General features: G+C 43.2%; 1 protein-coding gene across 2 annotated transcripts in view; it reads right to left on the bottom strand.

The window, feature by feature from the left end:
- Positions 1-25,168, bottom strand: part of LOC118370236 (inactive dipeptidyl peptidase 10-like) — a 65,336-nt gene that overhangs the window by 38,713 nt on the left and 1,455 nt on the right. Inside the window, exon 1 of one of the 2 annotated variants that reach the window (XM_035755156.2) lies at positions 10,605-10,774. The exons of the other annotated variant lie outside the window; for it this stretch is intronic. Coding sequence (XP_035611049.1) covers positions 10,605-10,628 — 24 coding nt within the window. The 5' untranslated portion in view covers positions 10,629-10,774. Of the gene's footprint in view, positions 1-10,604; positions 10,775-25,168 lie in introns of those variants that run through there. 2 annotated transcript variants of the gene reach the window in all.

Genomic DNA, 25,168 nt, shown 5'->3' with positions numbered 1-25,168 from the left:
TGCTAACGCTGTAAACATCCACGACCACGAGTAGAAATATCCCCCGCTCACACGACAATAAAAGAGACAAACACTCGGCAAAGGGGGCGGGAAAATAATACACTTGTTCATGACAAGAGTTTTCAGAGTACTGGATACAATTAGACTGGCAAGGGGTTCTGTCATTAGTGTGATGTGTTTATTCTTTGTATCATAACCCAGTTTAGTGTAAGTGTGAGTTTGAATAAATTCGTCTCGCACTTTGAAGGATACAGCGCTCAATGTGAGCTGTCCATGGTGCTGAAGTTCCAAACTACACAACGGCATTGTGCTTTGAGAGAATTGACAGTCAGTCGTTCACTGAAGCAAACAAATCTAACAAACCAGAAATATTACAAGGAAAATGACATATCACCTACATGGACTTTGAGCAAATAATCTTGCCAGTCTTAAACCAGCGGCCTACAGTGCCTTTCATGCAGAGGCCTCCTGCCCATATGGGGCCCCTCAGATTATTTCTGTAAAAAAATAAAAAAAATATTATAGATTTTTTTTAAAGATTTTATTTAAAATACATTGTTGTTGTTTCTCTGTAGTACTACTAGCTTCTACCAATTTTATGAAGTTGGCATTACAGTGGCTTGGAAAAGTATTCACCCCCTTGGCATTTTTCCTATTTTGATGCCTTACAACCTGGAATTAATATGGATTTTTGGGGGGTTAGTATCATTTGATTTACACAACATGCCTACCACTTTGAAGATGCAAAATATTTTTTCATGTGAAACAAACAAGAAATAAGACAAACATAACAGACAACTTGTGCATAACTGCCCCCCAAAAAAAGTCAATACTTTGTAGAGCCATCCTTTGCAGCATTACAGCTGCAAGTCTCTTGGCGTATGTCTCTATAAGCTTGGCACATCTAGCCACTGGGATTTTTGCCCATTATTCAAGGCAAAACTGCTCCAGCTCCTTCAAGTTGGATGGGTTCCGCTGGTGTATAGCAATCTTTAAGTCATACCACAGATTCTCAATTGGATTGAGGTCTGGGCTTTGACTAGGCCATTCCAAGACATTTAAATGTCTCCCCTTAAACCACTCGAGAGTTGCTTTAGCAGTATTCTTAGGGTCACTGTCCTGCTGGAAGGTGAACCTCTGTCCCAGTCTCAAATCTCTGGATGACTGAAACAGGTTTCCCTCAAGAATTTACCTGTATTTAGCTCCATCCATCATTCCTTCAATTCTGACCAGTTTCCCAGTCCCTGCCGATGAAAAACATCCCCACAGCATAATGTTAATGTTAATGTTGGGGATGGTGTTCTCGAGGTGATGAGAGGTGTTGGGTTTGTGCCAGATATAGCATTTTCTTTGATGGCCAAAAAGCTCAATTTTGACCTCATCTGACCATTCGGATTTCTTTCTGCGCCGCCGTGTCTTTCTCTTCGACTCCATTCTCCTATAGCCCTCTTCACACTGCTCCAGCGAATCCCAGGCGGGCTCCGGCACTCTCTCTGGGTCGACCGCCCACCTGTCTATTTCTTCCCACGTCGTATACTCCAAGCTTCTGCTGTCCATAACGTCCTCCCTTCGCAGCTCCTGCTGCCTGTTACCACGCCACTCGGTCCGTGTGTGGTGGGTGATTCTGTAACGGCGTTCTTCGTTTGTTGAAAGAGAGTCAGACCGAAATGCAGCGTGGTGGTTACTCATGTCTTTAATGAATGAATCGCGGTACATGACATAACTGATACAAATACAAAACAACAAAACGGAACGTGAAACCTAATTACAGCCTATCTGGTGAAACTACACAGAGACAGGAACAATCACCCACGAAATACAAAGTGAAACCCAGGCTACCTAAATACGGTTCCCCATCAGAGACAACAAGAATCACCTGACTCTGATTGAGAACTGCCTCAGGCAGCCAAGCCTATATTAGACACACCCCTAATCAACCACAATCCCAATGCCTACAAAAACCCCAATACGACAATACAATAAACCCATGTCACACCCTGGCCTGAACAAATAATTAAAGAAAACACAAAATACTAAGACCAAGGCGTGACACTCAGAGGTCCGTTAAAAGCGCAGAGAGCATCATGAAGAACAAGGAACACACCAGGCAGGTCCGATATACTGTTGTGAAGAAGTTTAAAGCCGTATTTGGATACAAAAAGATTTCCCAAGCTTTAAACATCCCAAGGAGCACTGTGCAAGCGATAATATTGAAATGGAAGGAGTATCAGACCACTGCAAATCTACCAAGACCTGGCCGTCCCTCTAAACTTTCAGCTCATACAAGGAGAAGACTTATCAGAGATGCAGCCAAGAGGCCCATGATCACTCTGGATGAACTGCAGAGATCTACAGCTAAGGTGGGAGACTCTGTCCATAGGACAACAATCAGTCGTATATTGCACAAATCTGGCCTTTATGGAAGAGTGGCAAGAAGAAAGCCATTTCTTAAAGATATCCATAAAAAGTGTTGTTTAAAGTTTGCCACAAGCCACCTGGGAGACACACCAAACATGTGGAAGAAGGTGCTCTGGTCAGATGAAACCAAAATTGAACTTTTTGGCAACAATGCAAAACGTTATGTTTGGCGTAAAAGCAACACAGCTCATCACCCTAAACACACCATCCCCACTGTCAAACATGGTGGTGGCAGCATCATGGTTTGGGCCTGCTTTTCTTCAGCAGGGACAGGGAAGATGGTTAAAATTGATGGGAAAATGGATGGAGCCAAATACAGGACCATTCTGGAAGAAAACCTGATGGAGTCTGCAAAAGACCTGAGACTGGGACGGAGATTTGTCTTCCAACAAGACAATGATCCAAAACATAAAGCAAAATCTACAATGGAATGGTTCAAAAATAAACATATCCAGGTGTTAGAATGGCCAAGTCAAAGTCCAGACCTGAATCCAATCGAGAATCTGTGGAAAGAACTGAAAACTGCTGTTCACAAATGCTCTCCATCCAACCTCACTGAGTTCGAGCTGTTTTGCAAGGAGGAATGGGAAAAAATGTCAGTCTCTCGATGTGCAAAACTGGTAGAGACATACCCCAAGCGACTTACAGCTGTAATCGCAGCAAAAGGTGGCGCTACAAAGTATTAACTTAAGGGGGCTGAATAATTTTGCACGCCCAATTTTTCAGTTTTTGATATGTTAAAAAAGTTTGAAATATCCAATAAATGTCGTTCCACTTCATGATTGTGTCCCACTTGTTTTTGATTCTTCACAAAATAATACAGTTTTATATCTTTATGTTTGAAGCCTGAAATGTGGCAAAAGGTCGCAAAGTTCAAGGGGGCCGAATACTTTCGCAAGGCATTGTATATATACAGAGACCATGTGGCAGATCATGTGACACTTAGATTGCACACAGGTGGACTTTAATTAATTATGTGATTTATGAAGGTAATTGGTGACACGCCCTGGCCTTAGTTATCTTTGTTTTCTTTATTATTTTGGTTAGGCCAGGGTGTGACATGGGTGATGTATGGTATTTGTCTCATCTAGGGTGTTTGTACTGTCTAGGGTTTTTTGTAAATTTATGGGGTTGTGTTCATTCTAGGTGTTTATGTAAGTCTATGGTTGCCTAGATTGGTTCTCAATCAGAGGCAGGTGTTTATCGTTGTCTCTGATTGGGAACCATATTTAGGCAGCCATGTTCTTTGGGTATTTTGTGGGTGATTGTTTCCTGTGTCAGTGTTTGTGCCACACGGGACTGGTTCGTTGCCAGTTCACCTTATTATTTTGTATTTGCGTTCATGTTTAGTTTTTGTTATTAAAAACCATGGACACCTACCACGCTGCGTATTGGTCCGAATACCTATGAATACCTATGCACACACAACTTTACTGTCTTTTTTTATTTATTTTATTTTATGAAGTATTTATATTTTTTCATTTCACTTCACCTATTTGGACTATTTTGTGTATTTCCATTACATGAAATTCAAATAAAAATCTATTTAAATTACAGGTTGTAATGCAACAAAATTGTAAAAATGCCAAAGGGGATGAAAACTTTGCAAGGCACTGTAGCTATCCCAGATAGGCTCCAAATCTCCCAACCTCATAACTAGGTACCAAAAAGCCATTTCAGGCTATCAATCAAGTTAGAGTAGCTAGCTTGTCTAACTATCCTGCAGGCAAGGTCGGTAGACTTTAGAAAAGCAAGCAAATTACTAAATGTACTAAATAAGACTCACATTCCTGTTAATCTTTTACCCAGATATTATATTTTGGACATAGAATTAAGATTGATGAGTATGGCTCTAGATTACAGGAAGATGCTGTTTCAGGTGTTTGAAAAATCTCCAGCCTGAGTTAATGATGCAGATTGCAGCGTTCCTTTATCTGCTGCACTGCCAAGCAATCATGGTCCACATAGCGGTTCTCAGAATAGCCATCCATCCCCGGTCCTGTTGAATGACTCTGTGAGTCATACGCGGGCCTGCATATTCTTCACAACATCATTACTCTTCCAAATGAGTGCCATGTCCTGCAAGATTATAATTGTGATTTACAAATTGGTACAAATTCCCTGCTGCTCACAAACACAGGGCTGAGTTGTCATTGAGTTAGTGTTGAAGGTGTGTGTTTTTGGCATGGTGTGGGTGTGTACCAGAGAGAGAGAGAGAAAGAGAGAGGAGAAAGAGAGAGAGAGAGAAATACAGTACCTTTGGAATGTATTCAGACCCCTTAAGTTTTTCCACATTTTGTTACTTTACAGCCTTATTCTAAAATGGATTAAATGAAAGAGATGCCCTCAGCAATCTACACACAATACCACATAATGACAACGCGAAAACTGTTTTTTTTTTTGCAATTTAGGAACCTGTTTTGAAAGGCACACAACTATCTACATAAGGTCCTACAGTTGACAGTGCATGTCAGAGCAAAAACCAAGCCATGAGGTTGAAGAAATTGTCTGTAGAGCTCCGAGACAGGATTGTGTCGAGGCAAAGATCTGGGGAGAAGGGCCTTGGGAGGTGTTCAAGAACCCGATGGTCACTCTGACAGAGCTCTATAGTTCCTCTATAGTTCCTCTGTGGAGATGGGAGAACCTTCCAGAAGGACAACCATCTCTGTAGCACTCCACCAATCAGGCCTTTATGGGAGAGTGGACAGATGGAAGTCACTCCTCAGTAAAAGGCACATGACAGCCCACTTGCAGTTTGCCAAAAGGTGCATAAATACTCTCAGACCATGAGAAACAAGATTATTTAGTCTGATGAGACCAATAAATAACTATTTGGCCTGAATGCCAAGCATTGTGTCTGGAGGAAACCTGGCACCATCCCTATAGTGAAGCATGGTGGTGGCAGCATCATGCTGTGGGGATGTTTTTCAGCGGCAGGGACTGGGAGACTAGTCAGGATCGAGGCAAAGATGAAGGGAGCAAAGTACAGAGAGATCCTTGATGAAAACCTGCTCCAGAGCACTCAGGACCTCAGACTGGGGCGAAGGTTTACCTTCCAACAGGACAATGACCCTAAGCACACAGTCAAGACAGCGCAGGAGTGGCTTCGGGACAAGTCACTGAATATCCTTTACTGACCCAGTCAGAGCCTGGACTTGAACCGAATCGAACATCTCTGGAGAGACCTGAAAATAGCCGTACAGCAACGCTCCCCATCCAACCTGACAGAGCTTGAGAGGATCTGTAGAGAAGAATGGGAGAAACTCCCCAAATACAGATGTGCCAAGCTTGTAGCATCATACCCAAGAAGACTTGAGGCTGTAGTTGCTGCCAAAGGTGCATCAACAAAGTACTGAGTAAAGAGTCTGAATACTTATTAAAATGTGATATTTAGCAAATCATTCTAGAAACCTGTTTTTGCAAGGGGTCTGAATACTAATCGAAGGCACTGTAGAAGAGATTGAGAGAGAGAGAGAAATAGAAAATATTGAGAGACAGAGAGACAGAGAGACGGACGGACAGACAGACAGACAGACAGACAGACAGACAGACAGACAGACAGACAGACAGACAGACAGACAGACAGACAGACAGACAGGAGAGAGAGACAATACTACTATGAGAAGACATCTCAAGACCCCACTATAAGGAAAGTGATCCAACCCGCCAAATCCGCGTTGAAGTTCTCTAACTTGCAAATACGACCAATCAAAATATAATAATAACAGCCATGTTACATCAGTGATAGAACAGCAGCCAATGGGTGTGACTGAGATCGACCTTTAGATTTTATTCAAGCTCCCCTCTAAAAAATAAAAGGAGGGAGGAAAGGTAATCAACAGCCCGGGGATATTTTTCTTTAATTGGCTTTTTTGGAGTTGGGAGATACTGTATAAGTGACATTTTTGTTTACTTATTAAACTTGTATTTATTCCCAAATCAACATGATAATTCAATAAAACAGCAAAAAAAGAAACTACAACGTTTACAGATACACTGCAACAACACCAATACATTATTACCATCAACCAAAACACCCGAAGACCTCAGTGAATCCGTTCCTCTTCAGCATTCTAAACTGCCCTGTTGGCACCGGGGATTCAAGATGTAACGAGGTTTGTCAATTTTCCCAAAAAAGGGGATGCATTAAAGCTAAATGCTGATGTTCCTAGGTTGGTAGAGACACCAGGGACCTCAAGAGTTAACCAACCCTGTGAGTGGATTTGGTGCCTTCTATTTGTATACTTTAACAGAGCAGTGAGATATGTCGGACGCTTGTGCAGCAGAGCTTTGTAAACAAAAAAGGGAGAAATAAATGGATCTACGGGAATTCATAGAGGTCCAGCCGACTTTCTGATAAAGGATGCAGTGATGAGTATTATACCTGTCGCCTGTGATAAAGCGTAGCACGCTATGGTGCAGCGTATCCAACGGTTTTAGAGTAGTGGCTGCTGCATTCTGATCAATGGTGTCACCATAATCAAGAGCTGGCAGGAAGGTTTCCTGTACAATCTGCTTCCTGCTGTTAAGGGAGAGGCATGATCTATTTCTATAAAATAAGCCTAATTTAACTTCAGCTTCTTAATTAGTTCATCTGTGTGTTTTTTTTATTGCAGCTCTAACATAGCCTTGTCAGCAGTAGGGGCAATTTCGAGTGCATACAGATGAATGTTACTAATTTTTGCAGATAGACCAATATTATTTAAATAAATAGTAAAGATGACATGTCCCAAAATCGACCCCATGTTACCTTTTGTAATATCAAGGTAACTTGACTTATGGTCCTGGTCGAGGCCCATTTCAGACAGCCTCCGAATGAGTAGGGGATGGTTGACAGTATCAAAGGCCTTGGATAGGTTTATAAATATGGCAATTTAACACATAATTTAATCTATAACCAGTCTATAACCAGACTGGTGCGCATTAAGCACATCATTTGGAATGAGCAGGGGAAGAGAGAGAGAAATCAAAACCGCTCTCCCATTAAATATTTAAACAGAGAAATCAGAGACTGTGTGTGTGTGTGTGTGTGTGTGTGTGTGTGTGTGTGTGTGTGTGTGTGTGTGTGTGTGTGTGTGTGTGTGTGTGTGTGTGTGTGTGTGTGTGTGTGTGTGTGTGTGTGTGTGTGCATTTGTGCATTTGTGTGTGTGCATGCGTGCGTGTTTAAATGGTCTTCGCTCTGACTCAGGGAGAGGTGCTGAAGTTCAGTCATATCCTCTAGACTGGACAGAGTCCACGTTGTGTCGTTCTATTCTAGATGAACATGTATAGGGAGCCTTCCTCCCTTCTCTCCTTACTGATGCCCTGACTAATTGAGGCAATTTACATGGCGAACATCCGAAGAATACAATGCAAAACAATCACGGATGAATATCTTGCTGTGGCAATTTGAAACACCGTAATCATGATAGCTCAATTTGAATTGACCTTGATGTGTAGGCTACGTCATTTCTAGATAGTTGATGAGTAGGGTTCGTCTATAGCTCCAGGTGGTTTTCTAAGTGTGATATCCTGGTATTTTTAGCCTGGTGTGCTCTCCCAGTGGGGGAGAGGCTGGGGTAGGGCAGGAGTCTCGTCTGTCTATTAGGATTGTAGGTCATAGGAAGCGACTCAAACGAGAGCTTGCAAGATCCAACTCTGTTTCCTAAGGGGTGTCGCCACTTAGTCTCTACTTATTTTTCTTGTTGCCAAGAATCTTCACGCTGATCTTTGGTTGGGCAATTTCAAAAGGCATATTATCATTGTGGAGAGACAAACGCCCTATAATCTTCATTTTCATTCCTCTCTTGTAGAAGGAGAAGACACAATCTCAATGTGGTACTCATGGCCCAGAGCTCCGCTGATGTCAGTAATCAAATATTCTCATCTGAAATACTCTCAAATGGCCGACCTCCAGGGACGTGTTCCAAATAACACCCTATTCCCTATTTAGTGTGCTACTTTTGACTAGGGCTGCATAGGGTTCTGGTCAAAAGTAGTGCACTATATAAGGAATGCCATCCAGAAGTTCCTAACCGCCAGGTCCCAAATGAGAGCCTGTAAGACTGTGTTCCGGAAGACAATGCACAGACAATATTATCTCGCCGGAGGCTGTCGATCTCTCAATCTCAATTACGGCTGCAGATTATCGTCTCATAACTCAATCCTGCATTAACCAGACTAGGCCCCACACACGGGCCTACTTCTCCACTCTGAGGCACGGTGTCAGAGTGCATCAACGACATTCACTTATTAAACAGAAGCCTACAGTAGGGATGAAAACAGCAAACCACTCAGACACCTGGTCTGCAGGACAGCATGAACTCTGAAACAGGTTACGTTGCCTTCTATCCAGAGGTAGACACTAGAGAGGAGGAACAAGACAAGAGTCCTCATCAAGTCGTCTGTTATTATAGCAATAGACTGACCTAGCCAACAAGCATTTCCTCTGAATACTTAAACAGGCAGTGGCCATGTACTGGAAGACAATGAGCATGGTTGAGTCGGGATGTGCTGCCCACAGGCTAGCCTAGGCCTTTGAAAACCAAGCCCAAATACACATTTACATTTACATTTTACATACACCAGTGTAGAGAGTCGGCGCTAGACAACAAACTGAACACACAGTGCTACAGTTACAATGGGTGCGTCCCAATAATATCTCCTTTCTCCTGGAGTGTGCACTCGTTCACTACTTTCCGAAAATCGAAAACCCTTGTATGGGGTGGAGGCACGGGCTAGTGGCAGCTTCCACCATATTTCTTGTATCGGCCATTTCCCTTTCAAATCAGTGAAGGGAAGTGAAGTGCACACTTCGGGAGGGAGGAGAGATAATGGGGACATAGCCCCATTGCCTCACATAAGCACTATAGTCAGTGAACCAGCTCAGAAGGAGATTGTCGGAGCGCCAGCTACACCGACTATATCCCTGACTTTATCTACTGCGTGCGGTTAATGATAAGGTGTAGTGGTATAGAGATAATTACACTCAAAATCACAGACAGGCGGATAGAAATATGAGGAAGTTTCAACTATTCGCTACCCACTCCTGCTGGCACTAATAAATGCACAGGTCAATTGTTTTTTGACCCAGGTTGCCTCGACCATTTGAACAAATAGCCCACCTCCACCAAACACGGTGGAGCACAGCTAACATTTAAATCAGTATACAGACCATTTAAAAGGTTAACTATTATGTGGTGATGATCTGCGGTGATTAAAGACATCTAATGAAGCAAATGAGAAAAATGGAAGAAGATAAACATGCCACTATGATTAATCTTCGCCCAGAGCCAGTTGACATAATGATGCATTATAACAGGGAACTGAATTAAGGCTAACCAACATGAAAGGTAATGGCCAAAGTAGCTGAAGTACACAACTGGCAAAGGTACGTCAACAGCATAGTGATAATCCCTTCAAACATGACATTTACATTGCAGTCATTTAGCAGATGCTCTTCTCCAGTGTGACTTACAGTAGAGAGTGCACGCATTTTCTTGTTCTTTTTTTCTCCATACATATTGGACATTGCTGTCTACTTAGAATATTAAAGGCATATTGGTGTTCAACAGCTATCTATGTATGTCAGTGCAGGGACACAATTATCTCTGGGATAGAACAAGTACAGCACTGACACACTTCAGATCCCTCAGGGTCTGTGTCTATATTTCATATGGCCTGTCTCTCCTAGGGATACATAACAGCCATAGGGTCTGTGTCTATATTTCATATGGCCTGTCTCTCCTAGGCATACATAACAGCCATAGGGTCTGTGTCTATATTTCTCATGGCCCTCTCTCTCACAGGGATCCATGCCAGCCACAGGGCCTGTGTCTATATTTATCATGGCCCGCTCTCTCCCAGGGATCCATCCTAGCCACAGGGTCTGTCTATATTTCTTATGGCCCTCTCTCTCACAGGGACTCATACCAGGCACAGGGCCTGTGTCTATGTTCCTCATGGCCCTCTCTCTTCCAGGGATCCATACCAGCCAAGCACTGGAGTCTTACCCTTCACATCCCCTCCCCCTGTCCTCCTCCTCTGTCCTGCTCTTAATCCAGCATCCCTCCAGGGACTTCAGCCTGTATGGTAGAAAGACTGGTCGCTTATGAGAAAACAGTCTCTAAACCCCTTCCGACATACTGGGGAAAAGGGGATGGGAGAGGGAGTAAGTGGGGGGTTGAGATCCGTCATACACACTTCACCTCTGTAAAGTCGTCCTCAGTCATCTTTGGATGCGTTGTCGAAATATTTCCCCCATTCAAATCATCCTATCAGGGCGGGTTTTTTCTTAGATGCCGTGACTCAGGACAGGACAGGATATATGCTGATTTCCTCTCCCCTGTCCGGTGTAGATTTACTTCTAGCACTGAGCAGTTTCGCCTTCACGGTTGAGTAATTTGTCCAGAGGATAACACAGCCAGTAATGCAGTGCAATTTGTTTCAGTGCGATTCCAAACATTGCATCAGCGCCACTAATCTAGCCTGCACGTGTCACAGGGAGGAGCCCTGGCTTGGCCTCTTGATTTTTATTTACATACACAGAAAGAATCCAGTACCTCAATATACATTACAACAAGACAACCAACCATCAAATCTCCCTTCTCTTCTGTTTAAAATCATACAGTACAAGTAAGATTGATTATAATTCCATTGTGTTCTTCCACATCAAATTATTGAAATTGTCCATATCACAATGTCCTGGTCTGGACACTGATCCTCCTCTCCACCCCTAACTTCTCTTTCACAGTAAAACGAACAGGAACGAGAATGGCTATTAGCAGCATCTCAAAAGATGAGGCTGATGGGGAAGGTCTTTGCCCCCACTGACCCCTCCCTTGTTCAAGCTCCAGAAATACCCCCCCCCCCCTTCTCTGTCTGCTCCTGGAGTGACATCACGGATCATGGGAGGCTCTACTTGTTTGGGCAAAGCTTTACTACTGAGGAATACACAGCGAAGGCTGCCAGGCAACATTGTATGTCCTATAGTGATGCTCTGTGGCTGGTTGCACCAGGTGGGCTTACACCTGTCCCTGTTTATATTAACCTGACAGAATGGGGGAACAGAGTGGGGAAGCTATGGGCAACTACTAAACATATAATGTCCCCAATATTCACATAACACTTATTCCTATAATGTAAACCACAATGTTATGGATGGAACAAAATAAGGATTAGTGATTGATTGACATAACACCAACAAACACCAACAAATCGATTTCAAGATTTACTCAGTTTACAATTCAAGGAGTCAACTTCTGTTTGCCCACAATTTCTCAACTGCCTTGAATTTCTCTCTTGGAACAGAGACATCCTGAACACCCCAAAACTTGGTGAAACGTACAGCCTTGTACATGAATTAAATCCAGTTGGATTTTAATAGATGTTATGAGGCACATTCTGAGTCAGCCCAAATCTATGGACAATGACAATAACACAAACAAACAGGAAGTATAGGTCAATCTAAGGTGAAGATTTACATATTCCCACATATAGTCTATTACAGCCAATGTTTACACAGAGTTCTAGGTGTATTGCAGCCCGAAAACTGGTACTGTATATGACGTTTAAGGTTGATATAACAGTCTGGTACTCCAGTCTATCCGCACACTATCCACAGAGCATTCCTTCTTGTTCCAGAACATCTTGTAGAACTGATGAATACAGCCTACTGTCATAACTCGGTGGAAAAACTGTATAACAACTCACAAAGATGTTCATTTATTCAACAAGAGCACCTAGCTGAGGGCTTTACATTTTCTCACAGATTGCTGTGAAATTGTCCATGTCTTGTTGGATTGTCTAGAAAGAGAACGTGGGTTACTTCAGCCTTTGATGTTCTCCACAATGATTTCATGAGCAGGGATGTTGGGTAACCACGGGACATTTCATATTTTTGTTTACCCTAAAGGGTACTCTAAACCTTGTATCCCATCAGTCCCCTGTCCCTGGCCTGTACACTGTGAAATTACATAATTATCTTCCTCAATGTTGGTTGAGATTAATTTACTTCAGCCATAAAGATGTAGTTCACTTTGATGGCAGTATAAATAAGATAGTGTTACCCTCTAGTGGTCAAGCATGAGATGTGCATGTATGACACTCATACAGCAAGGATGACTTCAATATAATGCATTACCACTAGGCGACAGTATTATCTGCCTAAGTTCTCGTTCTCTCTACGTTTTCACTCTATCTGATCGAAGCAACATGGTCTGTGGATCAGTGTGTCAACTGTTGACTATGATACACAGCTTTTTAATGAGCTCCTGAGTGGCGGGGTCTAAGGCACTGCATCTCAGTGCAAAAGGTGTCACTACAGTCCCTGGTTCAATTACTGGCAGTATCACATATGGCTGTGTTTGGGAGTCCCATGGGGCGGTGTGTAATGGTTCCAGTGTCACTGGGGTAGGCTGTCATTGTAAATAAGGACTTGATCTTAACTAACCTGCCTAGTTAAAAAATATATATCTTGATGTCACCTGTTAATCAAATCAAAGTTTATTTGTCACGTGCACCGAATACAACAGATGTAGACCTTACAGTGAAATGCTTACTTACAGGCTCTAACCAATAGTGCGGGAAAAAAGGTGTGTGTGCGTGCGTGTAAAGAAATAAAACAACAGTAAAAATACATTTGAAAATAAGAGTAGCAAGGCTATATACAGGCACCGGTTAGTCAGGCTTATTGAGGTAGTATGTACATGTAGGTATAGTTAAAGTGACTATGCATATATGATGAACAGAGAGTAGCAGAAGCGTAAAAAGAGGGGTTGGCGGGTGGTGGGACACAATGCAGATAGCCCGGTTAGCCAATGTGCGGGAGCACTGGTTGGTCGGGCCAATTGAGTTAGTATGTACATGGAATCAAATCTAATCAAATTTTATTTGTCACATACACATGGTTAGCAGATGTTAAATGCGAGTGTAGCGAAATGCTTGTGCTTCTAGTTCCGACAATGCAGTGATAACCAACAAGTAATCTAACTAACAATTCCAAAACTACTGTCTTATACACAGTGTAAGGGGATAAGGAATATGTACATAAGGATATATGAATGAGTGATGGTACAGAGCAGCATACAGTAGATGGTATCGAGTACAGTATATACATATGAGATGAGTGTGTAGACAAAGTAAACAAAGTGGCATAGTTAAAGTGGCTAGTGATACATGTGTTACATAAGGATGCAGTCGATGATGTAGAGTACAGTATATACATATGCATATGAGATGAATAATGTAGGGTAAGTAACATTATATAAGGTAGCATTGTTTAAAGTGGCTAGTGATATATTTACATAATTCCCATCAATTCCCATTATTAAAATGGCTGGAGTTGGGTCAGTGTCAATGACAGTGTGTTGGCAGCAGCCACTCACACTGTTAGTGGTGGCTGTTTAACAGTCTGATGGCCTTGAGATAGAAGCTGTTTTTCAGTCTCTCGGTCCCAGCTTTGATGCACCTGTACTGACCTCGCCTTCTGGATGATAGCGGGGTGAACAGGCAGTGGTTCGGGTGGTTGATGTCCTTGATGATCTTTATGGCCTTCCTGTAACAACGGGTGGTGTAGGTGTCCTGGAGGGCAGGTAGTTTGCCCCCGGTGATGCGTTGTGCAGTCCTCACTACCCTCTGGAGAGCCTTACGGTTGAGGGCGGAGCAGTTGCCGTACCAGGCGGTGATACAGCCCGCCAGGATGCTCTCGATTGTGCATCTGTAGAAGTTTGTGAGTGCTTTTGGTGACAAGCCGAATTTCTTCAGCCTCCTGAGGTTGAATAGGCGCTGCTGCGCCTTCTTCACGACGCTGTCAGTGTGAGTGGACCAATTCAGTTTGTCTGTGATGTGTATGCCGAGGAACTTAAAACTAGCTACCCTCTCCACTACTGTTCCATCGATGTGGATAGGGGGTGTTCCCTCTGCTGTTTCCTGAAGTCCACAATCATCTCCTTAGTTTTGTTGACGTTGAGTGTGAGGTTATTTTCCTGACACCACACTCCGAGGGCCCTCACCTCCTCCCTGTAGGCCGTCTCGTCGTTGTTGGTAATCAAGCCTACCACTGTTGTGTCGTCCGCAAACTTGATGATTGAGTTGGAGCGTGCGTGGCCACGCAGTCGTGGGTGAACAGGGAGTACAGGAGAGGGCTCAGAACGCACCCTTGTGGGGCCCCGTGTTGAGGATCAGCGGGGAGGAGATGTTGTTGCCTACCCTCACCACCTGGGGCGGCCCGTCAGGAAGTCCAGTACCCAGTTGCACAGGGCGGGGTCGAGACCCAGGGTCTCGAGCTTGATGACGAGCTTGGAGGGTACTATGGTGTTGAATGCCGAGCTGTAGTCGATGAACAGCATTCTCACATAGGTATTCCTCTTGTCCAGGTGGGTTAGGGCAGTGTGCAGTGTGGTTGAGATTGCATCGTCTGTGGACCTATTTGGGCGGTAAGCAAATTGGAGTGGGTCTAGGGTGTCAGGTAGGGTGGAGGTGATATGGTCCTTGACTAGTCTCTCAAAGCACTTCATGATGACGGAAGTGAGTGCTACGGGGCGGTAGTCGTTTAGCTCAGTTACCTTAGCTTTCTTGGGAACAGGAACAATGGTGGCCCTCTTGAAGCATGTGGGAACAGCAGACTGGTATAGGGATTGATTGAATATGTCCGTAAACACACCGGCCAGCTGGTCTGCGCATGCTCTGAGGCGCGGCTGGGGATGCCGTCTGGGCCTGCAGCCTTGCGAGGGTTAACACGTTTAAATGTCTGTATGGTTAAAGTGACTATCTGTAAGTCTGTATGGTTAAAGTGACTATGCATATAAGATAAACAGAGAGTAGCGGCAGCGTAAAAGAGGGGTTGGTGGGGCACACAATGCAAATAGTCCGGGTAGTCATTGGTTACCTGTTCACAAGTCTTATGGCTTGGAGGTAAAAACTGTTGAGAAGCCTTTTTGTCCTAGACTTGGCACTCAGGTACCGCTTGACATGCGGTAGTAGAGAGAACAGTCTATTACTGGGGTGGCTGGGATCTTTGACAATTTTTAGGGCCTTCCTCTGACACCGCCTGGTGTAGAGGTCCTGGATGGCAGGCAGCTTAGCCCCAGTGATGTATTGGGCTGTACGCACTACCCTCTGAAGTGCCTTGCGGTCGGAGGCTGAGCAATTGCCTTACCAGGCAGTGAAGCAACCGGTCAGGATGCTCTCAATGTTGCAGCTGTAGAACCTTTTGAGGATCTCAGGACGCATGCCAAATCTTTTTAGTTTCCTGAGGGGGAAATGCTTTGTCCTGCCCTCTTCACGACTGTCTTGGTCTGTTTGGACCAATCTAGTTTGTTGTTGACGTGGACACCAAGGAATTTGAAACTCTCAACCTGCTCCACTACAGCCCCGTCGATGTGAATGGGGACATGCTCGGTGTTCCTTTTCCTGTAATACATAATCATCTCCTTAGTCTTGGTTACGTTGAGGGACAGGTTGTTATTCTGGCACCACCCAGCCAGGTATCTGACCTCCTCCCTATAGGCTGTCTCGTCATTGTCGGTGATCAGGCTGTTGTGTTGTCTGCAAACTTAATGATGGTGTTGGACTCGTGCCTGGACATGCAGTCATGGGTGAACAGGGAGTACAGGAGGGGACTGAGCACGCACCCCTGGGGAGCTCCAGTGTTGAGGATCAGTGTGGCAGATGTGTTGCTACCTACCCTCACCACCTGGGGGCGACCCGTCAGGAAGTCCAGGATCCAGTTGCAGAGGGAGGTGTTTATTCCCAGGATATTTGCTTAGTGATGAGCTTTGAGGGTACTATGGTGTTGAACGCTGAGCTGTAGTCAATGAATAGCATTCTCACATAGGTGTTCTTTTTGTCCAGGTGGGAAAGGGCAGTGTGGAGTGCAATAGAGATAGCATCATCTGTGGATCTGTTTGGGCGGTATGCAAATTGAAGTGAGTCTAGGGTTTCTGGGATAATGGTGTTGATGTGAGCCATTACCAGCCTTTCAAAGCATTTCATGGCTACAGACGTGTGTTTTTTCACTCTCAACAGTTTCCTTTGTGTATCATAAGCGGTCCACCACCCAAAGGATATCCAGCCAACTTGACACAACTGTAAGAAGTATTGGAGTCAACACAGGCAAGCATCCCTGTGGAACACCTTCGACACCATGTAGAGTCCATGCCCCAATGAATTTAGGGAAGAGGGTGCAACTGAATGCCCCTAATGTTTTGTACACTCAGTGTACATACTGAGTCGATGAAACAAACTTGTGAGCAGGGTGTTAATCTGTGAACTTGAAATCACGTTACATCATCCAAATTTTTTTTTCATTTTGAGAAATGTCTTTGTTACCAAAGTGTCAACACTCAAACAAACACAAATTAGTTGCTGCCAATCTTTCAGTAAATCAAGCCCAAATAATACATTATTTGGTCACATCTACCCTCCAAAACCTACTGTAGTCCACATTAGCATTTCTAGAGCAGAATTCTTGACAAGAATTCACACCATAAATCATGCATTTAAATGAGGGGATTACAACTTGCCTGTCACCCTCAGAGACAGCTTGTCTGCATAGAGTTAAACACTTCCTTGGGCAAATCCTAATACCACAGCTCTTTTGAGGATCATAGTTTTCCTTCCAGTTTTATTTGTCACATGCACAAGCACAGTGAAATGCTTAACTTGTAAGCTCTACCACACAGTACAGTATTCATTATAACAAATATATATACATATATACATACACACACTACCGTTCAAGAGTTTGTGGTCACTGTGGTCACTTCAATGGACCACTTTTTGGTCCATTGAAATAACATCAAATTGATCAGAAATACAGTGTAGACATTGTTAATGTTGTAAATAAATTTTGTAGCTGGAAACGGCTGATTTTTAATGGGATATCTACAGAGGCGTACAGAGGCCTATTATCAGCATCCGTCACACCTGTTTTCCAATGGCACGTTGTGTTAGCTAATCCAAGTTTATAATTTTAAAATGCTAATTTATCATTAGAAAACCCTTTTTGCAGTTCTGTTAGCACAGTTGAAAACTGTTGTCCTGAATAAAGAAGCAATAAAACGGGCCTTCTTTAGACTATTTGAGTATCTGGAGCATCAGTATTTGAGGGTTCGATTACAGGCTCAAAATGGCCAGAAACAAAGAACTTTCTTCTGAAACTCGTCAGTCTATTCTTGTTCTGAGAAATGAAGGCTATTCCATGCGAGAAATTGCCATGAAACGGAAGATCTCGTACAATGCTGTGTACTACTCACTTCAAAGAACAGCGCAAACTGTCTCTAACCAGAATAGAAAGGGGAGTGGGAGGCCCTGGTGCACAAGTGAGCAAGAGGACAAGTACATTAGAGTGTCTAGTTTGAGAAACAGACACCTCACAAGTCCTCAACTGGCAGCTTCATTTAATGGTACTCACAAAACACCAGTCTCAAAGTCAACAGTGAAGAGGCAACTCCGGGATGCTAGACGAAAAAATAGCTTCTTTTTTTTTTAAACAAGGACGTTAGGGAGGGCTTGGCCGGTAGGGATATCCTTGTCTCATCACGCACCAGCGATTCCTGTGGTGGGCCAGGCGCAGTGCACGCTACCCAAGGTTGCCAGGTGCACAGTGTTTCCTCCGACACATTGGTGCGTCTGGCTTCCAGGTTGGATGCGCGCTGTGTTAAGAAGCAGTGCGGCAAGGTTGGGTTGTGTATCAGAGGACGCATGACTTTCAACCTTCGTCTCTCCCGAGCCCATACGGGAGTTGTAGCGATGAGACAAGATAGTAGCTCCTAAACAATTGGATACCACAAAATTGGGGAGAAAACGGGGTAAAATTTTAAAATATATATTTTTAAAAATTCAAACCGTTTCTAAGTGACCCCAAACTTTCGAATGGTAGTGTATACAGTGGGGAGAACAAGTATTTGATACACTGCAGATTTTGCAGGTTTTCCTACTTAGAAAGCATGTAGAGGTCTGTAATTTTTATCATAGGTACACTTCAACTGTGAGAGCCGGAATCTAAAACAAAAATCCAGAAAATCACATTGTATGATTTTAAAGTAATTAATTAGCATTTTATGGCATGACATAAGTATTTGATCACCAACCAACCAGTAAGAATTCCGGCTCTCACAGACCTGTTAGTTATTTTTTAAGAAGCCCTCCTGTTCTCGACTCATTACCTGTATTAACTGCACCTGATTGAACTCATTACCTGTATAAAAGACACCTGTCCACACACTCAATCAAACAGACTCCAACCTCTCCACAATGGCCAAGACCAGAGAGCTGTGTAAGGACATCAGTGATAAAATTGTAGACCTACACAAGGCTGGGATGGGCTACAGGACAATAGGCAAGCAGCTTGGTGAGAAGGCAACAACTTTTGGCGCAATTATTAGAATAATATATATAATAATAATAATATTATTAGAAAATGGAAGAAGTCCAAAATGACGGTCAATCACCCTCGGTCTGGGGCTCCATGCAAGATCTCACCTCGTGGGGCATCAATGACCATGAGGAAGGTGAGGGATCAGCCCAGAACTACATGGCAGGACCTGGTCAATGACCTGAAGAGAGCTGGGACCACAGTCTCAAAGAAAACCATTAGTAACACACTACGCCGCCATGGATTAAAATCCTGCAGCGCACGCAAGGTCCCCCTGCTCAAGCCAGCGCATGTCCAGGCCTGTCGAAAGTTTGCCCACGACAATCTGGATGATCCAGAGGAGGAATGGGAGAAGGTCATGTGGTCTGATGAGACAAAAAGCATGGAGGTGGAAACATAATTCTTTGGGGATGCTTTTCTGCAAAGGGGACAGGACGCCTGCACCGTATTGAGGGGAGGATGGATGGGGTCATGTAGCGTGAGATCTTGGCCAACAACCTCCTTCCCTCAGTAAGAGCATTGAAGATGGGTCGTGGCTGGGTCTTCCAGCATGACAATGACCGGAAACACACAGCCAGGACAAATAAGGAGTGGCTCCGTAAGAAGCATCTCAAGGTCCTGGAGTGGCCGAGCCAGTCTCCAGACCTGAACCCAATAGAAAATCTTTGGAGGGAGCTGAAAGTCCGTATTGCTCCGAATCCTGAAGGATCTGGAGAAGGTCTGTATGGAGGAGTGGGCCAAAATCCCTGCTGCAGTGTGTGCAAACCTGGTCAAGAACTACAGGAAACGTATGATCTCTGTATTTGCAAAGAAAGATTTCTGTACCAAATATTAAGTTCTGCTTTTCTAATTAATTACTTAAAAATCATACAATGTGATTTTCTGGATTTTTGTTTTAGATTCCGTCTCTCACAGTTGAAGTGTACATATGATGAAAATTACAGACCTCTACATGCTTTGTAAGTATGAAAACCTGCGAAATCGGCAGTGTATCAAATACTTGTTCTCCCCACTGAATGTGTATACAAAGAAAACACACGAGAAATAAGAAATAAGAGCGGAAGCTATATGTGGGGTCAGTGCCAGTACCAAATTTACAATGTGCAGAGATATTTGAGAATTGAAGTAAATATGTACTATTTGTGGAACAATCTTCAAAATGTTATTAAATGTGTTGTTTGAAGGGTACTATGGTGTAGTCAATGAACAGAATTCTCACATAGGTATCCCTCTTTTCCGGGTGGGAGAGGGCAGAGTGGAGTGCAAATTCTGGCGGTATGCAAATTGGAGTGGGTCCAGGATGTCTGGGATGATAGAGTTGATGTGTAATGATCAGCCTTTCAAAGCACTTACAGATGTGAGTGCTACAGGGTCATTGTGGCAGGATGCCTTCAGGTTTTTGGGAACAGGAATGATGGTAGTCAGCTTGAAACGTGGGGATTACAGACTTGGAAAAGGAGAGTTTGGAATTGTCTGTGAAGACTCTGCCAGCTGGTCTGCACATGTCCCGAGGACATGCCCTGAATGTTGTCTGGCCCTGGCCCTGCGAGTACTGACCTGTTTAAAAACCTGACAAATGTCAGCCTCAGAGAGAAAGCTCTTATGTCCCTATACCCCTTCCAATATCACAGATGTAAATGTACAGTATATCTGTGGCAAATATGTTCTATATAATTCAGAGGTGAAGATAAACCAAATAAAAAAGATATATCTATATATACATACAGTTGAAGTCGGAAGGTTACATACACTTCAACCAAATACATTTAAACTCAATTTTTCACAATTCCTGACATTTATTAATCTTCGTAAAAATTCCCTGTCTTAGGTCAGTGAGGATCACCACTTTATTTTAAGAATGTGAAATGTCAGAATAATCGTAGAGATAATTATTTATTTCAGCTTTTATTTCTTTCATCACATTCCTAGTGGGTCTGAAGTTTACATACACTCAATTAGTATTTGGTAGCATTGCCTTTGAATTGTTTAACTTGGGTCAAACGTTTCAGGTAGCCTTCCACAAGCTTCCCACAATAAGTTGCGTGAATTTGACCTCATTCCTCCTGACAGACCTGGTGCAACTGAGTCAGGTTTGTAGGCCTCCTTGCTCGCACATGCTTTTTCAGTTCTGCCCAGAATTTTTTTTATAGGATTGAGGTCAGGGCTTTGTGATGGCCACTCCAATACCTTGACTTTGTTGTCTTTAAGCCATTTTTCCTCAACTTTGGAAGTATGCTTGGGGTCATTGTACATTTGGAAGACCCATTTGCGACCAAGCTTTCTCTTCCTGACTGATGTCTTGATATGTTGCTTCAATATACACACATCATTTTCCTGCCTCATGATGTCATTCATTTTGTGAAGTGCACCAGTCCCTCCTGCAGCAAAGCACCCCCACAACATGATGCTGCCACCCCGTGCTTTACAGTTGGGATGGTGTTCTTCGGCTTGCAAGCCTCCCCTTTTTCCTCCAAACATGACGATGGTCATTATGGCCAAACATTTCTATTTTTGTTTCATCAGACCAGAGGACATTTTTCCAAAAAGTACAATCTTTGTCCCCATGTGCAGTTGCAAACTGTAGTCTGGCTTTTTTTTATGGCGGTTTTGGAGCAGTGGCTCCTTCCTTGTTGAGCAGCCTTTCAGGTTATTTATTTTTTTAAATGTTTTATTTATTTTACAAAGCAAGTCAGTTAAGAACAAATTCTTATTTTCAATGATGGCTGAGGAACAGTGGGTTAACTGCCAGATTTTTACCTTGTCAGCTCGGGGATTTGATCTTGCAACCTTTCGGTTACAAGTCCAATGCTCTAACCACTCGGCTACCTTACGCCATGTTGATATAAGACTCGTTTTACTGTGAATATAGATCTTCTTTTTTTTACCTGTTTCCTCCATCATCAAGGTTCTTTGTTGTTCTGGGATTGATTTGCACTTTTCGCACCAAAGTATGTTCATCTCTAGGAGACAGAATGTGTCTCCATCCTGACCCCTCCTGTCTCAGCCTCCAGTATTTATGCTGCAGTAGTTTATGTGTCGGGGGGCTAGGGTCAGTTTGTTATATCTGGAGTACTTCTCCTGACCTATTCGGTGTCCTGTGTGAATCTAAGTGTGCGTTCTCTAATTCTCTCCTTCTCTCTTTCTTTCTCTCTCTTGGAGGACCTGAGCCCTAGGACCATGCCCCAGGACTACCTGACATGATGACTCCTTGCTGTCCCCAGTCCACCTGGCCGTGCTGCTGCTCCAGTTTCAACTGACCTGAGCCCTAGGACCATGCCCCAGGACTACCTGACATGATGACTCCTTGCTGTCCCCAGTCCACCTGGCCGTGCTGCTGCTCCAGTTTCAACTGACCTGAGCCCTAGGACCATGCCCCAGGACTACCTGACATGATGACTCCTTGCTGTCCCCAGTCCACCTGGCCGTGCTGCTGCTCCAGTTTCAACTGTTCTGCCTTATTATTATTCGACCATGCTGGTCATTTATGAACATTTTAACATCTTGGCCATGTTCTGTTATAATCTCCACCCAGCACAGCCAGAAGAGGACTGGCCACCCCACATATGCTCTCTCTAATTCTCTCTTTCTTTCTCTCTCTTGGAGGACCTGAGCCCTAGGACCATGCCCCAGGACTACCTGACATGATGACTCCTTGCTGTCCCCAGTCCACCTGACCGTGCTGCTGCTCCAGTTTCAACTGTTCTGCCTTATTATTATACGACCATGCTGGTCATTTATGAACATTTGAACATCTTGGCCATGTACTGTTATAATCTCCACCCGGCACAGCCAGAAGAGGACTGGCCACCCCACATAGCCTGGTTCCTCTCTAGGTTTCTTCCTAGGTTTGGGCCTTTCTAGGGAGTTTTTCCTAGCCACCGTGCTTCTACGCCTGCATTGCTTGCTGTTTGGGGTTTTAGGCTGGGTTTCTGTACAGCACTTTGAGATATCAGCTGATGTACGAAGGGCTATATAAATAAATTTGATTTGATTTTGATTTGATCCTGAGCGGTATGACGCCTGTGTGGTCCCATGGTCATTATAGTTGCATACTATTGTTTGTACAGATGAATGTGGTACCTTCAGGCATTTGGAAATTGCTCCCAAGGGTGAACCAGACTTGTGGACGTCTAAAATTATTTTCTGAGGTCTTGGCTGATTTCTTTTGATTTTCCTATGATGTCAAGCAAAGAGGCACTGCGTTTGAAGATAAGCCTTGAAATACATCCACAGGTACATCTCCTATTGACTCAAATTCTGTAAATTAGGCTATCAGAAGCTTCTAAAGCCATGACATCATTTTCGGGAATTTTCCAAGCTTTTTAAAGGCACAGTCAACTTAGTGTGTGTAAACTTCTGACCCACTGGAATTGTGAAACATTGAATTATAAGTGAAATAATCTGTCTGTAAACAATTGTTGGAAAAATTACTTGTGTCATGTACAAAGCAGATGTCCTAACCGACTTGCCAAAACTATAGTTTGTTAACCAGAAATTTGTGGAGTGATTGAAAATCAAGTTTTAATAACTCCAACCTAATTGTATGTAAACCTCCGACTTCAACTGTATATATTACCTTTGGTTAAGCCAATGAATTGTGTGCATTTCATTTTCATGGTAAGAAATGTTATTACTTGCCCAAACCTAACACTTGCCTTGAACACATGATGCAGCCTTCTATGTCTCTAGCAGTGGAGGCTCCTCAGGGGAGGAAGGGGAGGAGGATTCTCCTCAGTGAATTTCATAAAAATATAAATAGTGAAACATTAAAAAAGTTATCCCTTTTAGATAAAACTATACTAAATATTTTCAACACACTGTTTTGCAATGGAAGTCTGCATTAGCCTCAACAGCACTGTAAGGTAGCACCATGGTATAGCTGGAGGACAGCTAGTTTCCGTCCTGCTCTGAGTACATTGACTTCAATACAAAATCTAGGAGGCTCGTGATTCTCACCCCCTTCCATAAACTTACACAGTAATTATGACAACTTCCAGAAGATGTCCTCCTACCTATCAGAGCTCTTGCAGCATGAACTGACATATTGTCCACCCAATCAAAAGATCAGATAATTATTCTAGTACTGAAAGCATAAGCTGCAGCTAGTTAGCACTGCAGTGCATACAATGTGGTGAGTAGTTTATTCAAAAAGAGAGAAAGACAATAGTTGAACAGTTTTGAACAGAGTAATTTCTTCAAAAAATGAAGGATAAGCAAGAGAGAGGGAGAGAAAGATAGAGAGAGGGCTATATTTAGTTTTTTTCTCACTTTCACTTAGCTAGTGAATACAGATAGCTAGTTTAGCTTACTCAAACACCCGGCTCAAAGAGAGAGTTACCTAGCTGTCTATGGCTATCCAACACTGGACCTCTTCCAAGTCAAGGTAAGCTGTTGGTTTTATAAATGTATTGCCACCGGGGCCCGCCGGTGTAACTGCTAAACTGCTAGCTAGCTGTACACTGTACTGCATGATTGTAGTGGGTTTACTAACGCGTTAGTTCAAGTATCTATGTTGACTTGACGTTAGCTGATATGGTGACAACCATGTTGGCTTTGTGTAGCCGTTAGTGGTTATGATATGAAGGTTTGACTTGAAAAGTTTTTTTTCACGTGGTCACAGACAGCTGATGTGTTGTGCACTGGGGTCCACAAGTGAAGGGAAAAGGTGAGAGGAGGACGGCGCGTAGATGCGAGAAGGAATTTTGCAACCATTAAAGGTATCATGCTGTTTGTATGTCGCTGCTATGAAAGTGAACTGTGTTTGCGTGTGATCAGGGGTGTATTCGTTCCGCCGATTCTTTCTTAAATGGAAGCAAACATAATGAAACTGGGATAAACATACATGTAGTTGTCTAATAGAAATTCTTGTTTGCAACCGTTGGATTAATAGGTGACTTTTATCAATATATTGACCTCTATTTAATCTCAGATTCAAAAATGTTCATTAGCATCAGTAGACATCATGCAAGACTATAAATCGCTGCAAGCTCCTGCACGTTATCTCTAGCTGACACCTTTACCAAGAGGTATTGTGTCAATTTAAAACGTGCACAAGACAGTTCATAAAATTGTCTATTTAAAGTAATTTTGCCAATTTATTCATTACGAATATTTAGCTAACATTTGATAGTTAATTCTAACCTTTGCCTCGATTCGTCATTCTTGTCTAGATCATGATATGTAGTTCTTTATAATAGCCACATTTGCAGCTAATTAGTATTTCATTTTTTGGGGGGAAAATACAGGCAAATATATTGATAAAAGTCAGCTTGTCCTAGAGAGATTTACACAGTTATCAAAACATCATGCCAAGGTGAGCCTACACGAAACACAGCCCTTATTTTAAGTGTTTCTAAAATCTCCTATGGGAAAAATGAATGGTGGGAAAATGATTGG

The sequence above is a fragment of the Oncorhynchus keta genome, chromosome 37, assembly GCF_023373465.1.
Source record: "Oncorhynchus keta strain PuntledgeMale-10-30-2019 chromosome 37, Oket_V2, whole genome shotgun sequence".
NCBI classification, from domain to species: domain Eukaryota; kingdom Metazoa; phylum Chordata; class Actinopteri; order Salmoniformes; family Salmonidae; genus Oncorhynchus; species Oncorhynchus keta.
Note: the sequence above shows the minus strand (reverse complement) of the source record. Positions and strands in the feature narration are given on the sequence as shown.